Raw genomic sequence first — 26,186 nt, forward strand, 5'->3', positions numbered from 1 at the left:
AGTTCAAGTCGCCAAATCGCTCTGTGAGCCCAAGGACGCATTTAATTGTTTTCTTAAATGATTGCGATGACATTGAACTACCAGGAGAGGATGAGAATTAGAGTTGTAGGACTCATTTGCCCCTAGACTCTTAATTATTGCAACAGTTCCATCATAATACCAGGTGACTCTTTAATGGATGTGAGTTATGATGCGTTTCCACTTAAACAAACACACAGGCATGTCTCCACTATATTTCTGAAGTGTTATTTTGAAATACAAACCTTTTTGGATGATATACGAGCGTCCTCATCAATTACCCGGTGAGAGCGACACCTCGTCGTGGTGTCCCTACGCAGGCAGTTTGCCGCCACTATTTCTCATGGTTCTGATGGCCACAGTGAGCAATATGAAAAACAGGAGGAATCATGGGATGCAAATGAGGGCTGTCGAAAAGTTATTATAAATGTGGCCCCTATTGCATTTAGCAGAAAGGGGCCTTGTATGTCACACTCAATCATTCTCCTGACTCGTTCGTCATGTAAATGCGGTGTCCTTTTCAAGGGCTATCCATCAGTCATTAACTACAGGCCAGTCCCCTGTCTCTTCTCATTATCCATACGTCTCAGAGGACACTCTGGAACAGTTGCGAGCAAAAGAAGACAACGGAGGGTGCTCTTCAAGGAAAAGCTGCACCATCAAAGACAATACAATTCTAGAAAAAGGGAAATAAATAGATTTTTAAAAAGCTTCAAATCGTTGTTTAATTGTGTTGTATGTAATTGTTTTCCTGTGGAAACTGTTAAAACTGAAGAGCTTAGAGCAGACTGCACTTTCTAGGTAACGCAATTACATTTTAAATCCTTGCTCTCTGGATGAGTTAGCTGATCTAAAGTTGTTGTACTCTGGGTGCTGAGACTGTTAAACTGCATGTTAGAGTCCAAAAACAGTGAAACACATCCAAATGAAGCTGTTCTCCAGTCATAAGTGATTCTTGAATCACTGCCACATTTCAAAAAAGCTGGCGTGCAGTAGAGTGCCTGCACCAGGTCCCAACAGTCCCCTCAAATTCAATCAAACTGCACCAAACTTCACACACAAGGTTAAAAGTAAAGGAAAGGGAAAAAAAGGCCTATTTTCTTGAACAATAACTTCCACCAAGTTCTGTGGAAATCTGTCCACAGTTTTTGCACAATTCTATCAGCAAACAAACAAACAGACAGGAGTGAAAACATAAGATCCACTGACCCAACCACAGTATATTTGTTACCATTCCATTGCTGTGTGGTTATTATTCGACTTTGCACGTGCTAATGAAGTTGACATGTCTATAAGATTAAAGCAGTACCTTTATAATGTACCTCATAAAAGCTGTAACACTGAATTAGATTAAAAGTATCTGCAACTAAATTCAGTGGACTATTACAAAGTCTCTGCCACCCACTTGCCCCCGTTAATCTCCTCTTGACAGACACTCGGACATATTAAATTCTCTTTGTCTGGTGGGTGAGAGTTTATGTGTGTGGGAAGGTGGCTGTCTCTCAGCGCTGGTTATTTACAGAGCAGTAATTCTCTGTGGTTTGGGTTGTGTGTGTGTGTGCATGTGTGCATGTGTGTCTGAGCGTGTGCATGTGTGTGTCAGACACTTGCTCCCCGGCCAGTCAGGTGCACGGATATGTTCAGTGGGGGTCAGGGGCAGAGGATGCGTCCTTACCAGTGTCGTCTGCAGTTATAACAGGTGATGCAGCGTTTACAATGATTTACTGCTGACAGAGAGGACGGTGACTCATTCAGGGAGCTAATTGTGGATTAAATTTAACTTGATCGTGCTTGTTGATTTACAAGGAATTAAACTGACAGAGTGATAAGCAAGGAAATAGGTTTGTATGGTTTATAGAAAATCTGCAGTTCTTAATAACTACCAGTTCAATGCAAATGCAAAAAGTAATTTTCTCTCACTTACATTCAAGTCAATCTCGGGGCTATTTTGAGATTTCAGTGCAGCTTCCATTTTCAATTGCAGATCTAAAAACTCCCTGAGACTGTTTCCAAGCTAATTTACTACATGATGTTTCCACTGCAAATGACATTTCCCCACTTACTTTGTTTGGATCATATTCTCTGTAACATGATACTCATTTCGGTGAGTAATTATTCCTACTTGATTTTCTTTCCCTGAGGGTTGTGGACCGTGAAACGACAGCACGTCAGCTCGTGTTCTGTGGAAAAGATCTAGGAGACACCTGTCTCTGGTAATAACTCATTCTGTGTGTTTTCCACAGGACAAGGAACTCCTGCTTTCATCCTCTTCTAGTTTCTACAGTTCCCCCGATAGGCATTTGGTTGTCTACTTCGGCAATTTCATAATGTTGCAACATAAAAACAATATTTTAAACCTACTCAGACCTAGTGCATGTTCTTATACATACATGTAAGGAACAATGATGTGAAGTATGAAATGTTGTGTTCCCCTGGTGGCTGGCTGCAGTATACTGCTTAGCATATACTCTGTCTCCTCCATGTTTGTGAATGGCACATGGACCAAACCAAAAAGTTATTAGAACCTGTATTAGTAGATCACTACTGTGCAGACTCTGGCTCCTGGGAGTATTAGGGCCATATTGAAGAGAAAAAGAAATCAGTCAAAGAGTTCAGTCTTATTATTTTTAAGGAAAAAGTCAAAATTGAGAAGAAAGTCATAATATTACAAGAATAAAGTTTATTCAATGAGAAAAAATCATCTACTATTACGAAAAGTTAAAAAAAAACATATTTTTATTGAACAAAATATTCATAACATTATGACTTTATGAGGACTCAGTCCCTATATTCAGATATCATTCCTTTGTATCATCATGTGTATTGATATGCTCTCTTTACGCAATTCATATAGGAAATTACACTGTGATTTATCAATAATTTCTCCTATGCATTATGGGCCATAATCTAAATCGTTACTGATTTAGTAATGAAAAAATAATTGTCAAAAATGCCCGTGTAGCCTATTTGGAAAATCTTGAGTGTCTTTTTTCTCCTTGCAGCCCACACTGGAACCATTAGGTGACTCACCACACAGGCACACAGCCTAGCAAAGTGAGCACACATCAAAATATGTACTAGAAAAAAACTACATACAGAGATGAACACTTTAATGGGCTGTAATGGCTCAAGGGCTGCATTCCACTCTGAGTCCTTATTTTCTGTTTTTTCTCTCTGTCTCTTTTGCAAATCAACAAATTATGCATTGAACCTTTTAGTCACTTTGGACAGATTGCCATTAGTGACTTGTTTTCCCATGATTAGTTTACTTGTTTATATCATCTGGCTTTAATGTGTCTGTGTTGGATGCGACATCACAGGCTTGTGTTATGCTGAACAGAAAGTGTATCTGGAGGAGTTTGATCTGGAACAGCATCGGCCAAGCTGGCTTCTGATGTGCTGCTGACATAAAACCCCCCTGGGTGGGATCTTTTCTGGCTCTGGCACGGGGGGCACAGCGGCTCGCGGCCTGAGCCAGGGAAAGAACAGAGGCTCTGAAAAACCCATAGCCTGAGAGCTTTGCGTGTGTGTGTGTGTGTGTGTGCTTTCACTCTCAGGCTTGCACGGCCCTATTTAAACTGCTCCTTTGAGATGGGGTGAGAAGGAAACACATATGCCAGAGTCATAATCAGAATTATAAAGAATCATAAAAAGTTACAGATTGTTCTGGATCGCAGATTTGCTCTGCTCGCTGCTCCAAGCCACATCAGCGTCTGGGGGGACGGCAGCTGTTACCAAAGACGCAGAGGGAGGCACTGACCTGAGTTTGATCAAATACTTTGTGTCCTGCAGAATAAATGTTGCTGTATCAAGAGGATAAAGATAAATCCAGATAATGTCAAATCGTTTTGTTCCAAACAAAGACGATCACTCACTAAGTTGTTCAGCCTTAATATAATGCTCTGATGCTACTTGATATTGTAACAGTAATTACAAATAAGTTGATTATATAGTGTTTGGGTATTTTTACACTGAGACAATGCGAGCCTGCTGCAGCCTGGGCCACCCTCTGTGTTTCCTGACAATGGAAAAAGACCATACAGTAAATCACAGAGGAGCACAGCCCGTCTGAACACACACCAGACGAAAACACTTTGTTCGGTTCTGCACAGACAGACACAGAGAGTGAGAGAGACAGTTCAGGCACAAGTGAGGGGAGAGGCGGCTCACGTGGCTCATTCAGTGAGGCAAGAAGGGAGGGAAGGCTGTGAAAACGAGAGTGGAAAGATTGTCATGTTTACCGTCTATGACAGCAGGGGAGTCGTTACAGAAATGACATGAAAACAACAAAATAAACTCCAAAACAATGGAAAACAAGGTTAGATATAAAATTTTAAACTATCAAATATCTTGTTTTCTAGTTTATTTTCAAACTGGGACAGAGGAAACAGAACGGAACAGTCAGAAACAGAGAGAAGTCTGAAATGACTGGGAGGTTTTGCACAGTTGGTGAGCAGATGTTAGACCAGTCCATCATCCCATCGCCCTGCTAGAGTGTGGGATGTGCCGGAGGAGGGAAAACATGTGAGTGACAGCAGCGGTGCTTTATGTGCAGCCTGCAGAATCAGCATTAATACAAGCACAGGGTTTCTGCTGGGTCTCAAAAAGGCTACAAAGCTAAGACAGTTAAATTCACTTTAGACCTCCAAAGAGAAACGTTCTAACAGTATGCATAGTTTGGATGGTCTATCTTTGTTCTAGATCTTTCTAATGATACAAATATTTGCACACTGTAGTAATACTATAAACAAAACCAATGTAGTATTGACACCTATACACCCAATCTCTACATTTGTTTAAGAAAGAAAAATGAATCAATAAATTATGGGTCCGCTTTAAAGTAGAATGGGTTCTTTCTTGGGTTATGGTCCAAAGTCTTCACAAAGATTCATGGAAAAAGTTCTTTAGTTTTTGGGTAATTCTGCTTACACACAAACACATTTTTGGCAATGTAAACCCAACTTCCTTCCCAGATGGAATCCACTATAACTTACATGAATTATCATGGATTGGATGGTAAGTTTTGTCTTACGATAGAACATGTCCTGGTATTGATCGTAAACAATTGTACAGGCCGTCATAAAAGAAATAAACCTGGTATTCCAGAATAGTTTTTGCCACCCTGCTACCTGGTAGATTCAAAGCATCACTTTGCTGTCATTCCATCATGCACACAATAGTTACATGACATGATGGGAGAGGTTTAAAATCTACTTCTTGTGAAGGTTAAATTTTTAAAATCCAAAATGCAGACAAGACAACGACTGGATGGTGCAACGAAGAGTGATTAATGTGAAACGACGTGCTTACTGAGTCTCTTGTAGGCACACAGGAAAACACAAAGTCCAAATCCTCAAATGAACAACGAACTAAGTTGAAGACACAATGAATCGCCAGGGAGTTGGGACAAAAAGGACAAGGTTAAACGGAGGAGATGAACAGAGCAGACGAACTGACGAAGAAGACGGGTGAGCAGAGACGAAATACCCAAGGGAGGCTGGGGTAATCAGACACAGGTGAAACAAGCGCGGGCTGGAATGAGGACAAAGGCAGGAAAAAAAACAACACACATGGTAAGAAATATCAAAATAATAAGCTGTCACTTCCTGGACATAGAAAGAATAAAGCTTCCTGAATATGGTTTGAATAAAGTGGCACTGACTCTTAATATGTACTGGATTAGAACAAAAAGAGTATTCCTAACTACTAGTCTTGGAAAAATAATGCTGCACATAAAAAGAGCATATTATGGTCTTTTGTTTGGGATAAAATACCATAAAGACCTATTCTTCTTCCTCTAATTGTCCCTGGAGAGAACAGGGACATTTTTATACAGGAACTGCTCCCCCATGCTTCTATAATGTCTCTAACTCAGCATGGATTCTGCAAGAGCACTCCAGGCCTATATTTATCTGTATACAGATGCATGTAGAGAGCATCTAGTTCAGCTGACTTGCAGGTCTATTGATTGCATCCTTAAGAAAACCATGTAACAAAAGTATAGACCAAGCAATATCCCCATAGGAAGCTCTGTGGTCTCGGTGCTATTCCCTAAGATAAAATAAAATAAATTGATAATGTTAATAAACAGAGCTCAGACCTATTTTACATAGGCTTTCAACAATTTGTAATCCTATTATTTATTTATTTTTAAATAAAGTCACCTTATCTGTATTATTATATTGCATCATCACTATTTCCTTTGTCCAGATTGACTTGTTGCTCGGACTTAGATGATCTGAAATCCGAAGAATGCCACCCGAGGTAAAAGAACAGCTCAGTGCCAGGGAAGCTAAAACACACAGTTTATCAGTAAAGGAGAAAAACAATCTACTGGATCTTATCAGTGGGTAGTTGTGAGAGGCAGAGATAAGGGAGCCGCAGGGAGAGGAATTGGCTGCAGATCTCAGACAGTAGACTGTGCATGCTGTATGAGCCATTGAGCAATGAAAGGGGGGAGGGGGGTGCTTTGGGTATAATTGTTGGACCCTATATTCACATGGGAATACGACTGTGGGTATGTGGCTGGTCGTGCATCTTTGAATGTTACACTGGGAGAATGAGCCTGATTCCACTTGTTAGTGTATTAGTGTGTGTGTGTGTGTGTGTGTGTGTGTGGAGAGTGTGTGTCTGGGTGTGAAAACCCTTTCCTCTGCTGGTGCGTCTCGGTTCCATTTGCAGGCGTACCAGTGAGTGAAACCCCATTATCAGGCTGAGGCAGGGCCTTCTCACTCCAGACTGCTGAACCATAATGAGCTCCGCACAGCAGCCAACTTGTCTGCCCAAATAAATCACTTTCCCCTCCATGTGCACACCACACACACACACACACACACACACACACACGCACACACATGCACACACATCTCCATTAGACCTGTTCTGGATGCACATATATAACTCTATCAAACCCTGACACTCCAGAGTCCAGTGACTACAGAGGACACTGAGGTGAGGGTTTTCTTTCCTTACATCAACACACAGGGATCAACCTCTCTCACAGCTTCTAAAGGTTTGTCTTCTAATGCAATGCATGCATGCAAAAGTCCAAAAATGACATTTATAGCTGAGCAAAACTGGCACTGAGAAGAATGCATATTTCTGCCAAGGCCCAATATTCCCCTTAAATTCAATCAAGCTGCACCATATTTCACACACTACATATCAAGATCCATAAATTCATATTTAGTCGGTATTCTTTTTAGTTTCACTTTAACCCTTGCTTGACACTGTGTTTTATGGCCAGCCTCCTTAAAAAGCTTTGTAAAATTTAATATAACAATTCACCAACCAAAAGTTTCTTAGTCTCTCTAAGAAATATCCTTAAAATGTTTCTGTCGATTCTGTGTTTTTGGAAAATGCATGTGGAAAGCAGAGACCTCCAGAGACCTCACAAGGAAACGTGCTGATGAGCGTCCATGCACTCACGAGGATTCTCTCTGAGAACGTGTAAAATGTCTGGTAATGGACCAGGAGTTCAAAGGTGTATCTCACAGCATGAGCAGATGCCTCTGTAACACATGTGAATCAACCAGCTGTCTTTCACAATGTTTGAAGTACTGCCAGGGTGATGATGGGGGTTATCTCAAAGACACAGAGCTGCACCCCAGACATCAATCCAAAATATTGTAAATCCTCTAAACGTCTGTGAACTATGAATCTCTGTGTTTGAAATTATATTGAAAACAGCATCGATATATTCAGTAGGTTTTTGGATGACATCCTTTAGCTTTCCATTCTTACAGCACGTGGCGGAAACATCAGCTGTAGAGTCCATTTGCCAAGATTCACTGATGTAACGCAACAGTGGAGAGATCTGCTGCATCACTTACTGACCCATCACCAACAACCACATCCAAGTAGTTTAAAATATGTGGAGCTGCGTGCCTGTACTCCAGAGTCACACTTTGAAAATTCAACTTTCACTGGACAAGATTCCAATAAAAGAACATGGACATGAAAACTTCCTTGGGTCCTTGCTATAGCACCAAACTACTGAATTATGTTATCTGTCAATACACACCATTGCAGGTTTTCCCATTATGTGCAGCACAGACCCAGTCGTGGCACTCGCAGCGGGGCCCGTAGAACTTCCCTGGTTCGGTGGCCAGGCAGATGCAGACTCCGCAGTCACACCTTCCCCTCCCACTGCATATCTTGCCGTCAGGTGTGCGGCAGCGGCGCACGGATGACTCTGTCGACAGTCGACACACGCCACCCGCCTGGCTGGAAAAAAAAAAAAAAAAGGACAGGTCAGGTGTTCTGCAGGTTTGGAAACTTGTGAGGTCAATGGTCAAGTGTGAAACCACCTGTGACTGTTTGAAATACACAACACCTCCTCTGAGCCGGAGTGTTTTAAAATACCTTAGCTCGGGTGTGGCAGCGACATCTTCCTTTATACATCAGAAACAATCAATTCAGTACAAACATTCAACAAATCCTTCAACATTTCAACAGCATTAGATGTTTGTTGTGTTAGTGTTTAATTTTCATTTCCATACAAAATTGAACATTGTATTATTATATTTTACTATCTGAATTTTTTTGTACAACCCATAAGATTGTATCAGACCCTCGCTAAAAACTGCATAAGTTTGTGGAACAGTCACAGTTTGGGAAAAGACCTTCGTCGTCATGGTTACAATTATGGGTTAAAGTCTTAAATTGGAACATCATGGGTTTAACATGTGAAATGAACAGCTGCCACAAACTTAATTAAGGGCTGTAATAAGCTGCTTATGCAGATGACCTATAGATTTACCAGAGGACAGTCAAAAACACATGCTTTGGAAACACAAAGAATGTTGACGATTAGGCAAATAAATCACATTACACAGTGTCACCGTTCAGGGATCACACTTCAGCATATATGTTCCTGAGCTTCGTCTTTGCTTCAGTGGCTCTCTCAGTGAGATTTGTTTCATTTGGAGGCCGTCTGACATTCTTTTTCTTTTCCTGCCCCTCTCTTGATGTTGGCCAGCTGTCCAGTTTAGGAACAGTAGACACATTTCTAATAATCAGCACAGTTCCTGACACACCCGATAAAATCAAATACAGATTGTGAGCATGTGTGTGTGTGTGTGTGTGTGTGTGTGTGTGTGTGTGTGTGTGTGTTTCACCCACCAACGGCTTTTTTAGTTTTGACTTCTCTAAGCTGCACAATGAGTTTTGAATAAATCTGTTGATCAGACTGAGTCCTCATTCTTTACCAAGACAACATGACTTTCTGTCCTGCTCCATTCTCAGCTGATCTTCATTAGTATTGTTGCGTTAGCTGTGAGCTTGAACTTGCTCCTGCTGAGGGTGTTTGGTCTACAGGAGGTTTTGGCCTTGGCAACACGGGACTCAGTCATGATGGGTAATGAAATCCAGAGGATGGTAAGGAGAACAATGATAATGTGATAGTCTTCCCGTGTCTGGCTTCACTGTCTCGCTGCTCAAACCTTGATGCAGGGAGTCTGACAATCTCCCTCCTCTCATGTGGAAACTTTGAATTTCATCAGATTTTGGCACCGTGTCTAACTGCAGCTTTTTTAGGCTCAGAAAGTGGAGCATGTTAACTGCTGACGGCCTGATTGATCACCAATGCTGACTGCATCAGAAAACACAGGTGTTCAGGACTGAGGAGACACCTGCTCGGCCATCTCTTTTTACAATTTGTTTCAAATTAGACTGCTGGCTCCACCACAACCACGCATCCTGGGCCAGTGCATCCCAGTCTCCTCCTTTAAAGGTCCAGTGTGTAAGATTTAGGTGAAAGAGAACTATTGGCAGAAATTTAATGTAGAATAATTCTCATGATGTTTTCACTAGTTCTTTTCATCTAAATTGTATGAATTATAGTTTTCTTTACCCCATAAAAGACCCTTTATATTCAAATACTTTATATTTACATCGAGGGGACCCTCTCTATGGAGGCTGCCATGTTTTTTACATTAGTCCAGACTGGACAAACTAAACACCTTTTGAGTTTTTATGACAACTGAAGCTACCACAGGTTGTTTTTCATGTTTGGAAGGAGAGGATGAGGTGAGGGGTGTTCAGCTGCAACATGCAACTTCAACACTCGATATCACTAAATTCTACACACTGTACCTTTAAATGGCACCCATGTTTCATGTTTGTATGTATTTCGTGCTTGTCAATCCCCCATGAGTCTGTCTGTGTGACAAGGCTCTGTCAAAGATGCCATTTGAGTCCCCTCTGGAGATTCCCTTTGAACTGACACAACTTTGATGATTGCAACGACCTCTGCAAGTATGTAAATGAACAGTCTGTGCTCCCTGTTGGTTTACTTGACACCTTATTGTTATTATACTATGTTCTTATTATTTAACCTCAGTTTGTCAGCCTTTGAAGGGTATTAAACCAGATTAGCTCCATCACGATTAAGCAGTCCCCTGTATGACATCTGAATTTTTTTGGGGGATCTGCTCTAAATTGAACACACTCAAGTATCAGTCCCCTTATTTTAAATATTTGTTTTTCATAAATATCTATGCATTAAAAAAATCCCCCTATGAAAGTGATAAAATTGGATCTGACCACTGATCAACACCAATATTGAATGCATTCTGGATGTACACACAACCTCCTTGGAGTAAGTCATGAAGTTTGACCTGTGGGTGACATAGTTTACTGTAGTTTAGTTTCATACAATATTGAGAGTATCTATCCAAACCCATAAACCCATAAGAAATTGCTGTCTTTGTGGATGTTGTGTGGGCTGTACTTCATAAAACATGTATATTTCATAGCACTTGCCTGTGCTGAGGTTACGAAGCGTAACCTTCATTACTGACTGTTTCACACCTACGACTTATTTTTCACACTGTCAACTTGTTATGATGAAATACCCAGTAAACAAACAACCGAAAGATAATTTGGATGTGTGTAGCAAAAACCCGAGGAAAACTGTGTAATCGCAGCAAATCCCAGGAGCACTTGCTCTCTGTAATAAAACATGTGTGGGTTTGCTGCTGCTGTAGCTGCACTGCACAGTGGGACATACACAATATAATCATTACACAGGCACGGTGCACGTGCTTGGAGTAAACAGCCGCTCTGCAGCTGAGTTAAATTTAAATTGCGTGGCAACATTACAAGTTCTGCTGATGGGGGCTACACTTTTTAAAGACCAATAAACTGAAATTTATCTTTAACACTCGTACTTTAACCATAATCAGTGACTTCATACAATGTTTTTTATCGATATTCTTATCGACGGGATCGAAATGCTTTTTCTCTCTAATCCCATGGTGTAAACATATAAGTAGAAAAAACATATAAGTACGCAACATATCAAGTACTCAGGTAACATAAGGACCCAACATGGTACGCAGTCAGATAGCACAGGGTAGACAGGATGTGATTATAAATCATATTGGTTTTGGAAAACCAGAAAAGTAAATTATTTAGGCTTTTGTATTTTCTATCTCCTTATTTCATTTTCTTATGGCTACAAGTAATTGCTCATTAAAGCTTTTGAAAAACATAACCCTCGTCCAGCCCAGATGTCACTGAAGCGTCTTTTACACCAAACTCATGACCATGAAGTCTCCAACCATGTGTGTCAAAATCAAAATAAACAAATGTCCTTAAGTTTCCAAACGTGCCATGCAACGTTAGATAACACATTTCTAAAAACAAACTTTACCCCATGACTTGGCATGCAGTATAATATACTTTGCCAAGTTAAAGCATAAAGAAACTGCACAAAAGGTAAGTTCCAATGTTCAGGCATTCCTGAACTTTTTCATATTACACCCTCCAAATGTCTTTGTCAGCAAAACTCTGCACCTCCCTCTTCCTCCGTGCTATCCAGACGACCCCAAAAATAAATAAGAACAAACAAAGCTGTGTGGAAACTCACCTCACCGATTGCAACAAAGTGTCCTCCACGGCAGAGAGCAGAATCAGCAACACCGGCACTAACATGGACTGCACCAAAACCTCAGTGTGCATGTTTAAATCCCACAGAAACCTGAAGTAAAGTAGCTTGAAGGAATTTCCCAAGCTCTCTCTCCTTAAACAGACAGGACAGGAAGAGAGAGAGTGAGAGGGAAAAAGAAAAGGAGAGAAGGAGAGAAAGAGCAACAGGCTGGCCTGAACTGGCTCGATCCCTTCAGAGGCCAACAGTCCTTTTCCATACAAGTGCCTTTGATTAGTCTTGACTCTCAGACACAGTCCTGGGCAGGAGCTGGAGCGGGGGGAAACTGCAAAAATGAAAAAGTTAAGTCACCAGTTTGAGATGTAATTAGAAGCAGACTGTTTTTTTTTTCTTTTTCCCCTTCATTTTCCAGATGATCTCTTTATGGGTCTGCAGTTTTGTTTGTATGTATTTGCCTCGATCTCTAATACATAAGAGCCTAAATCTATCCTAGTATGTAGTTTTTTTTTCTCAGAAAACGTTTTGACACGTCATGAAAGGAAAAGCACATGTGTGAATATGCTGACTGTATCCCTACGATGAGTTCAGGATCCTATATATATTATTGTGCATGGTAGCTTCCTATCAGTCTGACACTATCCGGGCTTATTGGTTCTAAATGGAAATTTGCAATTACCATTGTTATTAGTCTTTTCTCTGGCAAGTCAAAAAGTGTACTGTGGAAGAAGCCAAAACAACAAACAATGAAGAATTGAGTGTGCTTGAAATAATATTGCATGATTAATTATAGACATTTTGACTCCAATGTGAAACTTGAATGTAAACATTTATTTATTGTCTTATAAAATGACAATCTACGCATTACAATGTTTCAGAGGTGTTAACCAATCAAGATTCAGGATTCCAAATTCAGGATTAAATGTATTTACCATTATCTAACATAGCATTTTAAAGCAAAGTTACAGATGTAGTGTCATTATACTACTCACATAAACACAAGTTCATCAACAAAACAATTTATTTTTACATCTTGCGATGAACATACCCAGCTTCTCCCTCACTGTTGCTATTGACCGTATGGTCCAGTCATCCAAAGTTTAACCTTGTAATTTACAAGCAATCAAAGAATTAGGATGTTTCCATTCCTAATACATTCTACATTGTTGATAAATTGTAATTGAACAGGGCCAGTAACATGCTGAACCAGCCATGTTTTGCTTACGCCTGTGTACAGAGAGCTATCTGCTCTTTGTGTTCTCTTGTAGCATCTGAATTTCCTGCAGAACGAAAGGACAAGCCTGTGTCAACTATATTCAGCAGCTGATGAGGAAGTTGCACCCTTAACTCTCACAGACTCTTCACTACCCTGAGTTGACCTGACAGCACTGCACTCAAATCAATCATTTATGGATACGCCGATCACAGACAGAAAAAAAAAAAAGAGTTTCATTTGTTTTTGTCTCCAGAATGGTAAACCAAGGTAATGTACAACTCAACCATCTACAGATGAAGATTTTATTTGTGATCTATGACACAGAAGAACTGCAATTTGAGGAGAGAAAACATTTTGTTTTTATTTTTTCCCTGAAAACTCTGGAGGTAGTCTACCAACGTTTCTTTAAATTTAGATGATAAACAATATATTTATTATTATTTTTATTATTATTATTATCATTTTTGTTTTTATTATTGTTATTATTATTATTATTATTATTACCATTTAGGGGAGGCAGTAGCTCAGTCCATAGCGACTTGGCTTTGGAACCAGAGGGTGGCAGGTTCAAGTCCAGCATGGATGGAAGTTGGAGAGGTGCCAGTTCACCTCCTGGGCACTGCCAGGGTGCCCTTGAGCAAGGCAGTAATATTAGTAGTACTATAAGCAGTAATGGTAGTAGTATTTGTAGTGATATTATTATGGTTACTGTTGAAAAACAAAACAACAGAAAGTGGTGATGCAGCAATTTGGGGGCGGGGGGGGGGGCCTTGAGCTGTTGCCAGGGAGACGGCTGCGCGCCTCCGCTGCACGCGCTGGTGCTGTGGATGTGATTCCAGTCTGCGCGCTCCCGCTGCCTGCTCCCACACCGTCCCAGCTCACCCGGAAAAACAGCTGATGTCATGGACAGGACGAGACGCGGCGGATAAGGGAAATCCTCCTGTCGTAAGTGACTCAGCGGGTTTTCTTCACCCCTGTGTGTGTGTGTGTGTGTGTGTGTGTCTCTGTGTGTGTGTCTGTGTGTGAGTGTGTGTGTGGACTGAACATCCAGCTGCTGTGATGTGAGGATGCGGCCGATGCTCGGTGCAGCTGCGCGCTAGCATGTTGCTCCTCCAGGAAGTGAGGACGTCCTCCTCCTCCTCCTCCTCCTCCTCGGGACTAGGCCGTGGAGACAGCTCGTCGTGTATCTGCCACGGAATCCCACGGACAGGTTGTCACGTCAACTCAGCAGCTGCGTTTTAGCATCCACGCTGTCCCGCAATTTCCTCTACGTTAGCTCGATTTTAGCCGATTAGCTTTAGCTCTCGTTTCCATAGTAACCTTGGCTCCATCGCTGTCAGTCATTCAGCTTCATGGACGCGCACCCCCACCCCCACCCCCTCCACTATGTGTCTTAAACGAATCTGTTTCATTACAGCGTTTTTCTGGGATTTCACAGCTGCTCAGTGAAACCTGTGAGGCCACAGTGGGTCAGACACAGGCCTGCAGACACCTCAGCTCCTCCAGGTTGTTTGTTTTTCACAAAATTGGCCAATCCCTAAAAAAAAAAAAAAAAATCCTTTATATGTGATTTCAACACTGCAACTGACCTTGTTTTCAAAATGCTGCACAGTTGGAAAACACAGGCCACAATCGAATTCACAAGTTCAGTATTATGAGTTAACCATGAGGCTACTTATAAACATTTGTTGGTTAAGACACCTGTAATTGGAGGATACAGTGTCAGAGATTTGGACACACACACGCTGCAAAAAGTTACAACACGTGCAAATACAGAATTGGCTGCAAATAGCGAAAACGACAATGGAAATGTTTCAGTGCTATGTGAAGTTATTATTAAGTTATACTGATACTCTTCAGTGGTGAAGGAAAATGTTTTCTGTATTTGCATCTGTGGTGACTTTTTGCACGGCATGATGAAGCTGCCCAAACTAAAAAAGCTCTGTACTGTTGTGTGAGGTGGAAGTTCTTACAATATATATGTATTGATTATGTGAAAATGTGGTATAATGGAAATATTTTAAATAATATCAAACGATGAGAGAGGAAGGGTTAATGTTAATGTGGCCACTGTTTACACACCTTGCAAATGTCTTGACACTTTTCGTAAACTGAAGTAAAGTTCACATATAAGATATAAGAAGTTTGTGTGAATGCCTAAGAAGTTTGTGTGAATGCCTAAATCAACCTCTCGGCTGTGGTGGAGAATTGTCGAATAGAACTGTGTAACTGTGCTGCCCACATCTACCAAACTTTGTCTGTTGTAATTAAGAACAATCTGCCTCAGTTCACCCTTTAAAAATAAAACTTAAGCAAAGAAAGTTCTCAACATCTAACAAATACTCAGAGTTACAATTAATCTGCCCAGTGATCACGTCTTGCCCATGAGGAACATGTCCTTTCTCCAAATGGGGAAGTAATTACGGTCTTTGCCACCTATACACCCACATAATAGCACTTAGATCCTGTAATTTTGTTTTCACTCTTCCTCATGTCTCCATCTGCATATGTTAAGTGTAGCAATTACACAGGAAAATTGCTTCTAACTACATGGGGTTTTATAGGACGGACAGTTTCTTTTCTTGTCTTCTCTCAGTGTTCTGTAACTTTCAGTCAATTCAGAAGATTCAAAGTTCAGATAAAATTAATATTATTCATGTCATTCATTTTGTTTTAACATTTAACATTGGTACAGCACACAAACTCAATCACACATTTTAACATTTCTTTTGGTTTTTGTGTTGATTTGACAAAAATGTCCAGAGACATTTACAAATTAAATGTATAACAACATTTTATTTTTCCAGTATCAGAACTTTGCTTCGTATCTCCAGACTAATTTTGTCATCAGAAACTTTCTTTGCATCACCGTGCTTTCACTTGAATATTTGCTTGGATGTGAATGGATTGGCTTGAAGGGCAGTGAATGACTTCAACCTATTTGAAGTGAATGAGCAGTGTATCCTCTGAAGCCCCCTCCATGTAATTGTGAGCTTCCATTACAGAGTTGATATGTTTCTATTGTAAGTTGATTGGACCAAATCAACTACACACTGTGTTTGTTGCACCTTAGCACTTGTGAATATGTTCTCTCACCTCTCTTTACTGCTCTTATGACTGCTACCGTTCACTGACTGCTGCCACAGGACCTCCAGGCTTTTAGGACATTCTCCTTTTTGCATCTCTAGTCTCTCCCTCTCTCTCTCTCTCCGGCTGGTCTCTCCACCCCTCTGTGACCTGGGGATGAACGCACCAATGAGGAGCCTCACAGTGAGTCGCCTGGCCCTGCTCCACCCCATCTTCTTCCACCACAAACACCTCAGTCACTCACTCACTCACTCACTCAGAGTGTGTTGCATATATGCCTTGATGTCAGATGTGGTGGGCATTCCTGTCTCTATGAGCGTACTGTAGATGTGGGTAGTGTACTGTACACCATATGAGCCATAATGTTGACTAACTGTTGTGTGTTATTTACAGGGTATGCCTGATCGCATGTTATGTGCAGTGCTGGAGCAATTTCAGCTTTACTTTTCCCTTTGGTATGTGCGCTTTGTCTCCATTCAGAGTGTCATTTCTTCTTGTGTTCTTAAGTTGAAACGGCCTGTACACGTTTCTTTTTTCTGCATACACATACGCACACAGACACACACACACACACACACACACACAGGGGCATTCACAGGCTCACACCAACTGTAGGTTATACAGCGTAATGCGCTGGTGCCCCGTGGCGTTCAGTATGATGAAGATCGTGTGTGATCTTTTCCGATGGTAAGTCACTGGAGCTGTTCCGATGTGAATACACTTGTCCTGTGTTTCATGTGTGCTACGTTGTGTATCACGGTGGCCATTCAACAATGCAACATGATTTTCAAGTACACACCTCTGTTCTGGCAATTCAAGTCAGGGTAGTTTACTTTGCACTTCATCACAGTGTGCTCAAGATTAATGCTACATGTAATCCTACCCAGAAGCCACTATTTATACACAGCTCAATACATATTTACATATTTTATAACCTGCTCTTTGTAAGGTTATTCATTTTTAAGAAGTGCACTGATATCGAAAGTCACTTACTGGTAATGTGGCCGTATATGGCAACTCAATTGCCTCACCGCCGGGCTCCATTAAGAATATATTAAATTTATATAATTAGTTTACAATCCAGCTGATTGGACGAAAGCGGTACTGCCACTGCCCAGACTTGGATGCAGCCAGTGTTCACCTGTTCCTCATTTATCTTTGGTCACTCTGTGGTCCGCCTCCCTCTCTCCGTCAGATCCACTCTCTGTATAGCACGGCCAGCCCAAGCATGCTGAAGAGGAAACAGAGCTCACGGGTCGAGGCCCAGCCCATCACCGACTTTGGGCCGGACGAGACCCTTGCAGACAGCGCTGACATCTTCTGGATCAACAAACCAGTGAGTGTACTTACTGTGCTGCTGTCATCTCTTGTCCATTCATGCCAGATATATTTAACATTTACTATTGTATTTCAAGTGAACTTGTGTTTCCAAAAGCTTGACAGCAATGAATACAGCAAAACATTATTCTGGAATGTGTTCCTCTTCTTGCAGTGGGTGCACTCCCTTCTCCGGGCTTGTGCCATCATCAGTGTCATCTCTGTTTGTATGAACACCCCCAAGACGTTTGAGCATTACCCTCCACTGCAGTATGTGACGTTCACGCTGGACACGCTGCTCATGTTCCTCTACACCGCCGAGATGATCGCCAAGATGCACATCAGAGGAATCATCAAGGTTGCTACTCAAGCACGTTACAAATACAGATTCACATTGTTTGTCAACTTTCCATGGCACTTACACATTTATACAGTGTTTCTGTAAACTCGAAAAAAAAAAGGCTAATACAGTCTGAAATTCAATCATCTGAATAGCTACACTAAGTGACTGAGCTGTTGTTACAGAGGACACATTTCTAAAACTGTTTTCAGGCATGACCTCTGCAGGAACTTCAGAGAATTGGCTCCAGTCATTCTCCAGAGGTTGCCTTTCACACCTGAACAATGCAGCAGGAGATTCTCTGCACAGTCTCGCTCACAACAGCAACAAATCCTCCGAACTTAACAGGACGTAACATATTAATTTTGCTGCTGAGTTTTCGTCTACATCACATCGACACAGGTGTAGGCCTTATCACCAAATTATCTTCCAATTGTTTTCTATGTGTCCTCCAAAGTTTCTGTGGACTTTCTATGTCTGCCCCCCCAGTGTAAAGTTTGCAGAAAGTCTGGAGGCTCTTTCTTGGATATTTGTGTTCACACATACAGCCCCTGCAGAGAGAGTCCAACAGTGCATGTCTAAAAGCAGCTTAAGTTGTTTCATGAATCTCAGTGAGCTGTTTTCCATCATAGTTTGTCTGTTTACAAAAGAACATGGAGAATAGAACTGTTTAGCCTAAGTTGTCAGTGTCAAAATGGGATTCTATTAATAAAAGGGTAGACCACTGGAGAGCTAATTTTCCATTTCAGCAACTGTGCATAGCAAGTGGTTGAAAAGAAAAGAAACTCTAATGTCCAGTGAGATAGAAGAGTTTATATGGACATAACATTCAGTAGTGCTGCCTTTTTGTTCTACTTCAGCTTTTGTTGACACTTTAAATTCAATGTCAGTGGTTGAGCCTCAAATTCTGAGGAAAAAAAACATAATTCAAATCCAAGGTAGAATGATCAGGTTCTGTAGAAGCATCCAAGAACAGACAGCTGGCAGATGAAAGGCCCATAATTACTGCCATAAAAAGTGTGGACAGCTTAATTGGCAAATCAAGGATAACAAGCAGGGAGGCACTAGAGGACACAGAATTAGAATCAACAGTGCAAGGAAAAAAAAAAAAGCATCAAAACTGGAACATTTAATCTTCTATCTCTTGACGTTATGTTTAGTTTTTGAAGGCAGATAAAATCCGTCTTTGCGAAACTGTGAAAGTATTTTACTCTTGGAGAAAATTCATCTTCACTAAAAGACTCAATTATCACAGATTTCTTGGTTTCAGATCATTTGTGTTTAACAGTGTGCCAGAGTGGATATATTCACCACGTCTGTTACTGTGATTGACAGTTGAAAGTTGTATTTTGTGGCTCGTTATTTAAAATGCCTGCGCAAAACAAACGATCCACACGGTTTGGTGAAGTAATTGCACGCCTTTGTTCTTGTCAGTGTGTAATCAAACATGGTCCTTATCTGTTGAGTGTTTTGGAACACACACTCCTATTTGCAGCTTTTCTTCCTGTGGAAGACTGACCTCCTAAGAGTCTCTTACAGCCTCTCCCCCTCTATGTGGTAATTAAGTGTGCACATTTTTTCTGGCCTTAATAATTTTGTCTTAACATGTTGAAAACTTGGCTGTTTGAGTTTTTAATCTGCTCTGTGAAACGGACGCAGTGATTTTGGGTTCTGTTTGTTGTTTTTCTTGAACATTGTTGTGTGATTACTGTTTTCACATAGAAGCTTCCTCTCAGAAGGCGATGGTTGGCACTAAGTGTTGGCAATTTTCAGAAATGCAAAAGACTAGTGTTGTGAAAGCCTTAAAGCATCCCAGCATGTTTTGTAATTGGTATAATGCATCATCTTTTTTGGACAGTACGGGTTTGATTATTACCTTTGCCAAGGAGGTTATGTGACCCCTCCACCCCTGTCCAATTCAAAATCAGAATCAGGGTTTATGGCCAAGTAGGTTTATACATACAAATAATTTGCTGTGGTGTGTTGTTTTGCAAATTTTATTATGAAAATATAAAAGCACCCAGGGAAGGAATTGTGCAGTACGTTGTAAATAAATCTGTGCAGTCCAGTGATTGGGTCCCGAGCCTTATTGATGAGGCCAGCAGCTGTCGGGGAAAAGTGTTTTTGTGGCATGAGGTTTTAGTCCTGATGGAACGCAGCCTCCTGCCAGAGGGAAGTAAGAGTTTGTGTCCAGGGTGGGAGGGTCAGCCACAATCCTACTTGCAACGCCTCAGAGTTCTGGAGACGTACAGGTCCTGGAGAGAAGGCAGGTTGCAGCTGATCACCTTCTCAGCAGAGCGAATGGTGCACTGCAGTCTGACCCTGTCCTTGGCAGTAGCAGCAGCGTACCATGCAGTGATGGAGGAGGTGAGCATGGCAGTGGAGAACTTCTTCAGCTGCAGCAGGAAGGATACAATGTGTGAAAGAGAGGGGATCATTCATGTTTCTTTATGAAAAATATCAGGCACATTTAAGGAACTGATATCTACGAGTGGGTGAAATTTGGTGCAGCTTGAATGAATTTAAGGAGACTGTTGGGCCTTGGTGGAGGAACGAGCTCTACTGAGTGTTCTAGTGTTGATATTCTGTTCATTCATGTTTATATTTCCAAGTCTCACCTCTTTTCTTCCCTCTTCTCTTCCTCTCCACAGGGGGACAACTCCTACGTTAAAGATCGCTGGTGTATGTTTGATGGATTCATGGTGTTTTTCATCTGGGTGTCCCTGGTGCTGCAGGTATGATTTTTATATTATTATTATTATTTTTATAGTTATTTTATTTTGGCCATTTTTTTCCAGCACGTTCTTTTACTGCCCAACAATGTATTTTTTTGTTTCAGGTGTTTGAAATAGCCGAGCTTGTGGATCAGATGTCTCCATGGGGAATGTTGAGAATCCCCAGAGCGCTCATCATGATCCGGGCCTTCAGGATCTATTTCCGCTTCGAACTTCCTCGCTCCCGCATCACCAACATTCTGAAGTATGATAATGTCATGAGCGTTTATCTTACATAAAGCATTAATCTGACACTGACGTGTCATTTGTCACTCTTCTTCTTTGCAGACGATCTGGGGAGCAGATCTGGAGTGTATCGATCTTCTTGCTGTTTTTTCTTCTGCTCTATGGAATTCTGGGTGTTCAGATGTTTGGAACGTTCAACCATCACTGTGTTACAAACGATACACAGAAAAAGTAAAAACACATTTTTCAGTATTTCATTGGTGCCTTTTTATGTTTCTATAGATCCCTGCCACTGTTGAAATGTGATAACCTGCATGAAGAAGACATATTTTCTACTAGACTGTCACTCATCGCGGAGATGCGTTCTAACTTACTAAAGTAATAATGGAAACTATTAAGTAGCTGATAATAAATTACTGGCTTTCTCACCAGTGCTGAATAATTCTTTAAGTTACAGTAAATTATTTTTGGCTTCAGGACAGCACACAGGGCAGCCATGCTATTTTACAGTCCGGCCGTGTGAAATCCTGCAAGGGAGTTGGCACTGCGTTACAAAATCTGGTCATGGTGTGATTACTTTGAATTTTGCTGGATAGTAAGGCCTAAAAGTTCTCTTGCAATATGGGCCTCTTTTCTTTCATGTAGCCATTTGTTTTTTATAGCATAGAATCAAGAGCATAAACTTCAATCAGCATATTTTATGAATTAATAGATAGAATCCATCTGGATCATGAAGAAAGCACATACAGATATTATCCTGCTAATCTACAACTTCTTTAAAAAAAATGTTATGAGAATGAATCTACCAGTCCATATAGATAATGAAAGACAAGACTTGATGTGGAATATGTTTTGCAGCAGGAAACAGGAAGAGAGAGGAGGGAGAGAAAAAGATGGAGGAAGCAGCCATCATGGTTTAAGCCCCAGGCTGCAGGGGGAGCTAACACTAATTATTATAATTAAAATTTCCTGCATTGTCCAGCCTTTGTATTAAGCTCATTTCTGCTCAGCAGCTACCCCATCCATCTCTCCTCCTCACTAATGTGTGCCCAAGCCCCAGAGGGACACCACACACAGTTTGACCATTAGAAGCAGGAGAGACAGCGTAGGACATTCTCACGTCATAGATCTGACATTTCAAAAGTCATGTGACAGCTGCACATATAATTTGTTTGTTGCTCTTTTCCTTTTCCTAAATCCCTCCTATACATATATGTGATTTTAATGGCGTATTTCAGAAATGTGTCACTCAGAGACTGTGTAATCTCTGTCGGCCACATGCCCTTGGCACAAAGTCAAAGCTCCCTACCTTTTCTCAGATAAGTAATTTGGGGGTAAAAATAGCAGCTGAGACATTTTTCTGTTACAGATATTAGATGTAAATGGTTTTGGATTTGTGAACAAAGTAAAAATTGAATGATTTCTACAATTGATGTCATTACTGTTGAACTCCCATGGATCTGAGTAGCATGCAAAGGTCTTTGCAGTAAGAATGAGGTCTACTGGACTGAATATGGACGATGTTTCAGATTTCTTTGAAGCTACATTATGTTGTTGTTATTATTCTGTGTTTGGGCGTTATTCTACAAATAAATATTCATTTAAAAAATGATTACTGAGGAATATTGAACTCTTCAGATGTTTTAATGAATGTCAATGTGACATTTAAAGATTAAAAGCAGACATTTGGAAAAGGTTTTACATGTTCAATGGGCTGGACTGTGCACTTAAGAGCAGAAGCTGCTAACAGGTCCTCACACTTTCAAATTTTCAAACCTTCCCAAGCTAATTTTAATTTGATCAAATTGCATATTCAGAATTAATCATTAATATTTTTTGTCATAAATGTAGTGCTTTCATTTCATAATCTGGCTAATTATTAATATCACGTCATACCTGGACATCTCACCTCATTTATTTATCTCCTCTCAGGCATCAAGAAAGAAAATGATTCCTTTGATAAGACACATTGGTTTTATTCAGCCCAGTATAATTGGCTTTATTGGGATTCAACACAATGCCTCTCATTGCCCTTTGTGATAGTGCAATAAATTATCCCTTCTGATCCAGTACCCCTTAATAAACAATTTAGATGAATGTCTGGGCAGGCAATTTGAAGGCATTAATTTTCATTAGAGAAATCAAGCAGCTCCTGGAATAGCACCTGTGGCTAAAAGACAGGGAGACAGGGAGAAGAGGCAGAGCAACGTGTCTATGTACTTTAACTTTGAATGGGAACTTTACATATACTTAGGTCTTATAATGTTTTTTTTCCTTTTCTTTAGTAACGTGTCATGGAACAACTTGGCCATCCCTGACACTCACTGTTCCCCTGACGGAGAAGGTTACCAGTGTCCTCACGGCTTCAAGTGCATGGACCTGGAAGAGCTGGGCCTCAGCCGACAGGAGCTTGGTTACAGTGGCTTCAATGAGCTAGGTAGAAACTATACATACACATGGGCTAATGCACTCAAACACATACATGTTAAGATAGGAATTCACAAACGTATCGCATTTCATGCTGATGCCAACAGAAAAAAAGCACCCTGGCTTAAGCTCCATCTTGGGTGCAACATTTTTCTTTCTCCCTGTCTTTGTATATTGTTTCAAGAAACGTAGAAGAATGACCCTGTGGGGTACTCTATTTACCTTTGGTGTACAACAGCATTCATCTCTCTTATGTGTCTCTCTAATCCAGTGTCAGTGCACCTAATCTGTATATAGCCATGAAGGAGACTGAGAGCTTGAAACTAAGCAGTAACTTCATTTAGTCTTCATAAACTAGAATATCACCCATTCAACACAATTCACAGTTTAATGTATGGCGTAAATTATCTATGGCTCGAGTCTTGTGAAGCAGCTTTAAGTGCATAATAGAAAAATCTTAATTTTCCTACCTATGATCCGGTGACAGCTAGAGGAGGGAGATTCAGACTCATCTGCAAGCTGTCTGTCAGCTACACTAAACTGCTGTCAGCTGATGTGTACCTGTGTAAAAGTGATGTAACGCAATCAGGAATTTAGTTTGTTGTGTTTGTCTTTTGTTGATGGGCAACAGAACAATATTAAATTAGTATGGGATGTTGTTGCTTCTCTGATGAAATCATTGCTGTCTGAGTATTAGAGGTTCACAAAGTTCATTTGGGAGAAAGAACGTTAACCAAAAACCAGCCAAGGGTTTGATTTTTTTCAGTTTGGCTGACTCTAACAATTTCCATTTACTGTATGAGCTTCATTTGACCAGATTTGTCGGTGACAGTGACAAAGACATGCAATAAAGAGCAGTTCATCAGATTAATGAGTCTGCCAAAAAGTTAAAAGTCTCACTACAAAGACAGGAAATAGGAGAAAATGAGGTTCAGTATTTTTCATCCTGTTAAGAGTCAGAATGTACGTTTGTTGAAGATAAAAAGAGAAACTGAAAGTATTCTCCATTTGAAACTCATGAGGGGATCCATATAATAATATGATAATCGGTGTAAGACTCTCAGACATCGAACAAAAAACTGATAATGACATTTGTTTCAATAACAATCTCTGCTCTTTACATGATTGTGCATCTGTCGTGTCTCTCTTTGTTCAGGTACGAGCATCTTCACCGTGTACGAGGCTGCATCACAGGAGGGATGGGTGTTCCTCATGTACAGAGCCATCGACAGTTTCCCTCGCTGGCGCTCCTACTTCTATTTTATTACTCTCATTTTCTTCTTGGCATGGCTTGTCAAGGTTAGAGCCAGTCTCTCTCCATAGCACTTTTCACAATACTTTCAACTGCAAGAGAACTTGGTTAATAGACCTAATATAATCTTTTTTCTCTCTCTCCTCCTCTTTTCTTCTTTTCCTCCCTCACACTCTCGTTTTTACCATCCCTTTAACAGAACGTGTTCATTGCCGTCATCATTGAGACATTTGCTGAAATCCGAGTGCAATTTCAGCAGATGTGGGGCTCAAGGAGCAGTACCACCTCTACTGCTACAACACAGGTACAGCTGTCACACCCAAAGACACACAGGCTGACAAAGTGGTACCACAAAATAATTTCTATGAATCTGATCTAATTCTGAAAAAAAAAAAATTAAATGCCAACTTTCTTGAAAGCGGATTTTCGTGGCATAGAGTCCCCTTTAATTACATTTTAAATCATAACCGAGTCAGTCCGACAGCTGTTGGCCTGGAAACAGGTTTTTGTTGCTCCCATTACTTCAATATTTATAATGATGATTGAGTTATTTCAGTCATAGAAAACAAGCTTTTGCATGCATGCTGTATTCTGCTGTGACCTTGGAAACAATAATCCTTTCTCGCCATTATCAGAATTAAATGTAATAGACGTCCTCATGCTTCAATCTTTATCTTAGAGGGGAAAAGCTAATTAGCTGTGGTGTAACACTTAACCGTCAATCACTGGGGCTGAAACAATATGCTTCCTTCTTCCTGTTCCCCGGAGACGGAGGTCGGTAGGTAGGTAGCCCTGGGAGACGCAACCCATGACACACGTCCCATTCCTTGACTTTGCTATGAGGCTTTTATGAGCGATTAGGCTGTTAAGTAATGCTGATAAAATGACAAAGGATTAATCCACTTTTGTTTCTCAGGATCAGGCTTTTTCTTCCTTTTTTCAATGAGAGGAGTTGTAATTAAAGGCTGCCAGTGAAGATGAAGTTACATAACTGTGTGTTTGACATTCAGGGTGTAGATAATGTTCTCCTTGTTTTGTTATATTAAAAGCAAAACGAAAAGAATGAAGGATTGGATAGGTTGCGATAAGGATGGGTGATAAAATGACAAAAACTGAATCAGAATAGAATTGTCATCAAAAGCAATATAACAGAAGTTCAATATGTATGAATATGTTCTTTATGCATTGTGCAAACATCATGAGGAGGTAGAATACATAATTGGTTTTAATATTGTAAAAGAAAAACTGACAGAAATCAGTCTATAACTCTAATATCCATAACTGTACATAATTTTCCAATCCCTCCATAATCCTGATGACAGACAGACAAACAAATTAAAGACAGTGAAAAGATTATCTCCTTGGAGGAAGTAATTATCGGTGCAGTAATTAAATTGCCTTCGGAGAAATTCCAAGTGAATGTAAAGACTTTCATTTAGAATAATCAAATGTGTCGTTTCTACCAACCCATTCACCAAATACTTCATAGGTATCTGACTATTCTGTAGAATCTGGATTATTTGGAGGTCAATGACATTTAATTTTCGTATTTGGTTGTTTTTGACCATGGTATTACAAACAAACAGCATTTTGACATGCGTGATTCTCAGAGGATGAAACCCAATGACTTCGCTAACACCACCAGCAGTTCTTGTGAGTTCCTGCTGTGATATTGTTTATTT

General features: G+C 40.6%; 2 protein-coding genes across 9 annotated transcripts in view; one reads left to right on the top strand and one right to left on the bottom strand.

Moving 5' to 3' along the window:
- Positions 1-12,212, bottom strand: part of itgbl1 (integrin, beta-like 1) — a 34,379-nt gene extending 22,167 nt beyond the window's left edge. The window contains exons 1-2 of the mRNA XM_069533066.1: positions 11,891-12,212; positions 8,042-8,244 (exon numbers count right to left, since the gene is read on the bottom strand). Of these exons, the coding sequence (XP_069389167.1) occupies positions 8,042-8,244; positions 11,891-11,982 (295 nt within the window). The 5' untranslated portion in view covers positions 11,983-12,212. The remainder of the gene's footprint in view (positions 1-8,041; positions 8,245-11,890) is intronic.
- A 1,699-nt stretch (positions 12,213-13,911) lies between these two features.
- Positions 13,912-26,186, top strand: part of nalcn (sodium leak channel, non-selective) — a 54,823-nt gene continuing 42,548 nt past the window's right edge. For 2 of the 8 annotated variants that reach the window (XM_020100762.2, XM_069533176.1), the window contains exons 1-11: positions 13,912-14,066; positions 16,268-16,391; positions 16,602-16,663; positions 17,404-17,544; positions 17,701-17,883; positions 20,517-20,600; positions 20,705-20,844; positions 20,928-21,056; positions 23,111-23,262; positions 24,409-24,551; positions 24,704-24,808. In XM_020100762.2, coding sequence (XP_019956321.1) covers positions 16,622-16,663; positions 17,404-17,544; positions 17,701-17,883; positions 20,517-20,600; positions 20,705-20,844; positions 20,928-21,056; positions 23,111-23,262; positions 24,409-24,551; positions 24,704-24,808 — 1,119 coding nt within the window. In that variant the 5' untranslated portion in view covers positions 13,912-14,066; positions 16,268-16,391; positions 16,602-16,621. Of the gene's footprint in view, positions 14,067-16,267; positions 16,392-16,601; positions 16,664-17,400; positions 17,545-17,700; positions 17,884-20,516; positions 20,601-20,704; positions 20,845-20,927; positions 21,057-23,110; positions 23,263-24,408; positions 24,552-24,703; positions 24,809-26,186 lie in introns of all 8 variants that reach the window. The other 6 variants (XM_069533173.1, XM_069533177.1, XM_069533179.1 and 3 more) reach the window with 6 other exon arrangements.

Source organism: Paralichthys olivaceus, chromosome 10 (assembly GCF_024713975.1).
Source record: "Paralichthys olivaceus isolate ysfri-2021 chromosome 10, ASM2471397v2, whole genome shotgun sequence".
Lineage (NCBI taxonomy): Eukaryota > Metazoa > Chordata > Actinopteri > Pleuronectiformes > Paralichthyidae > Paralichthys > Paralichthys olivaceus.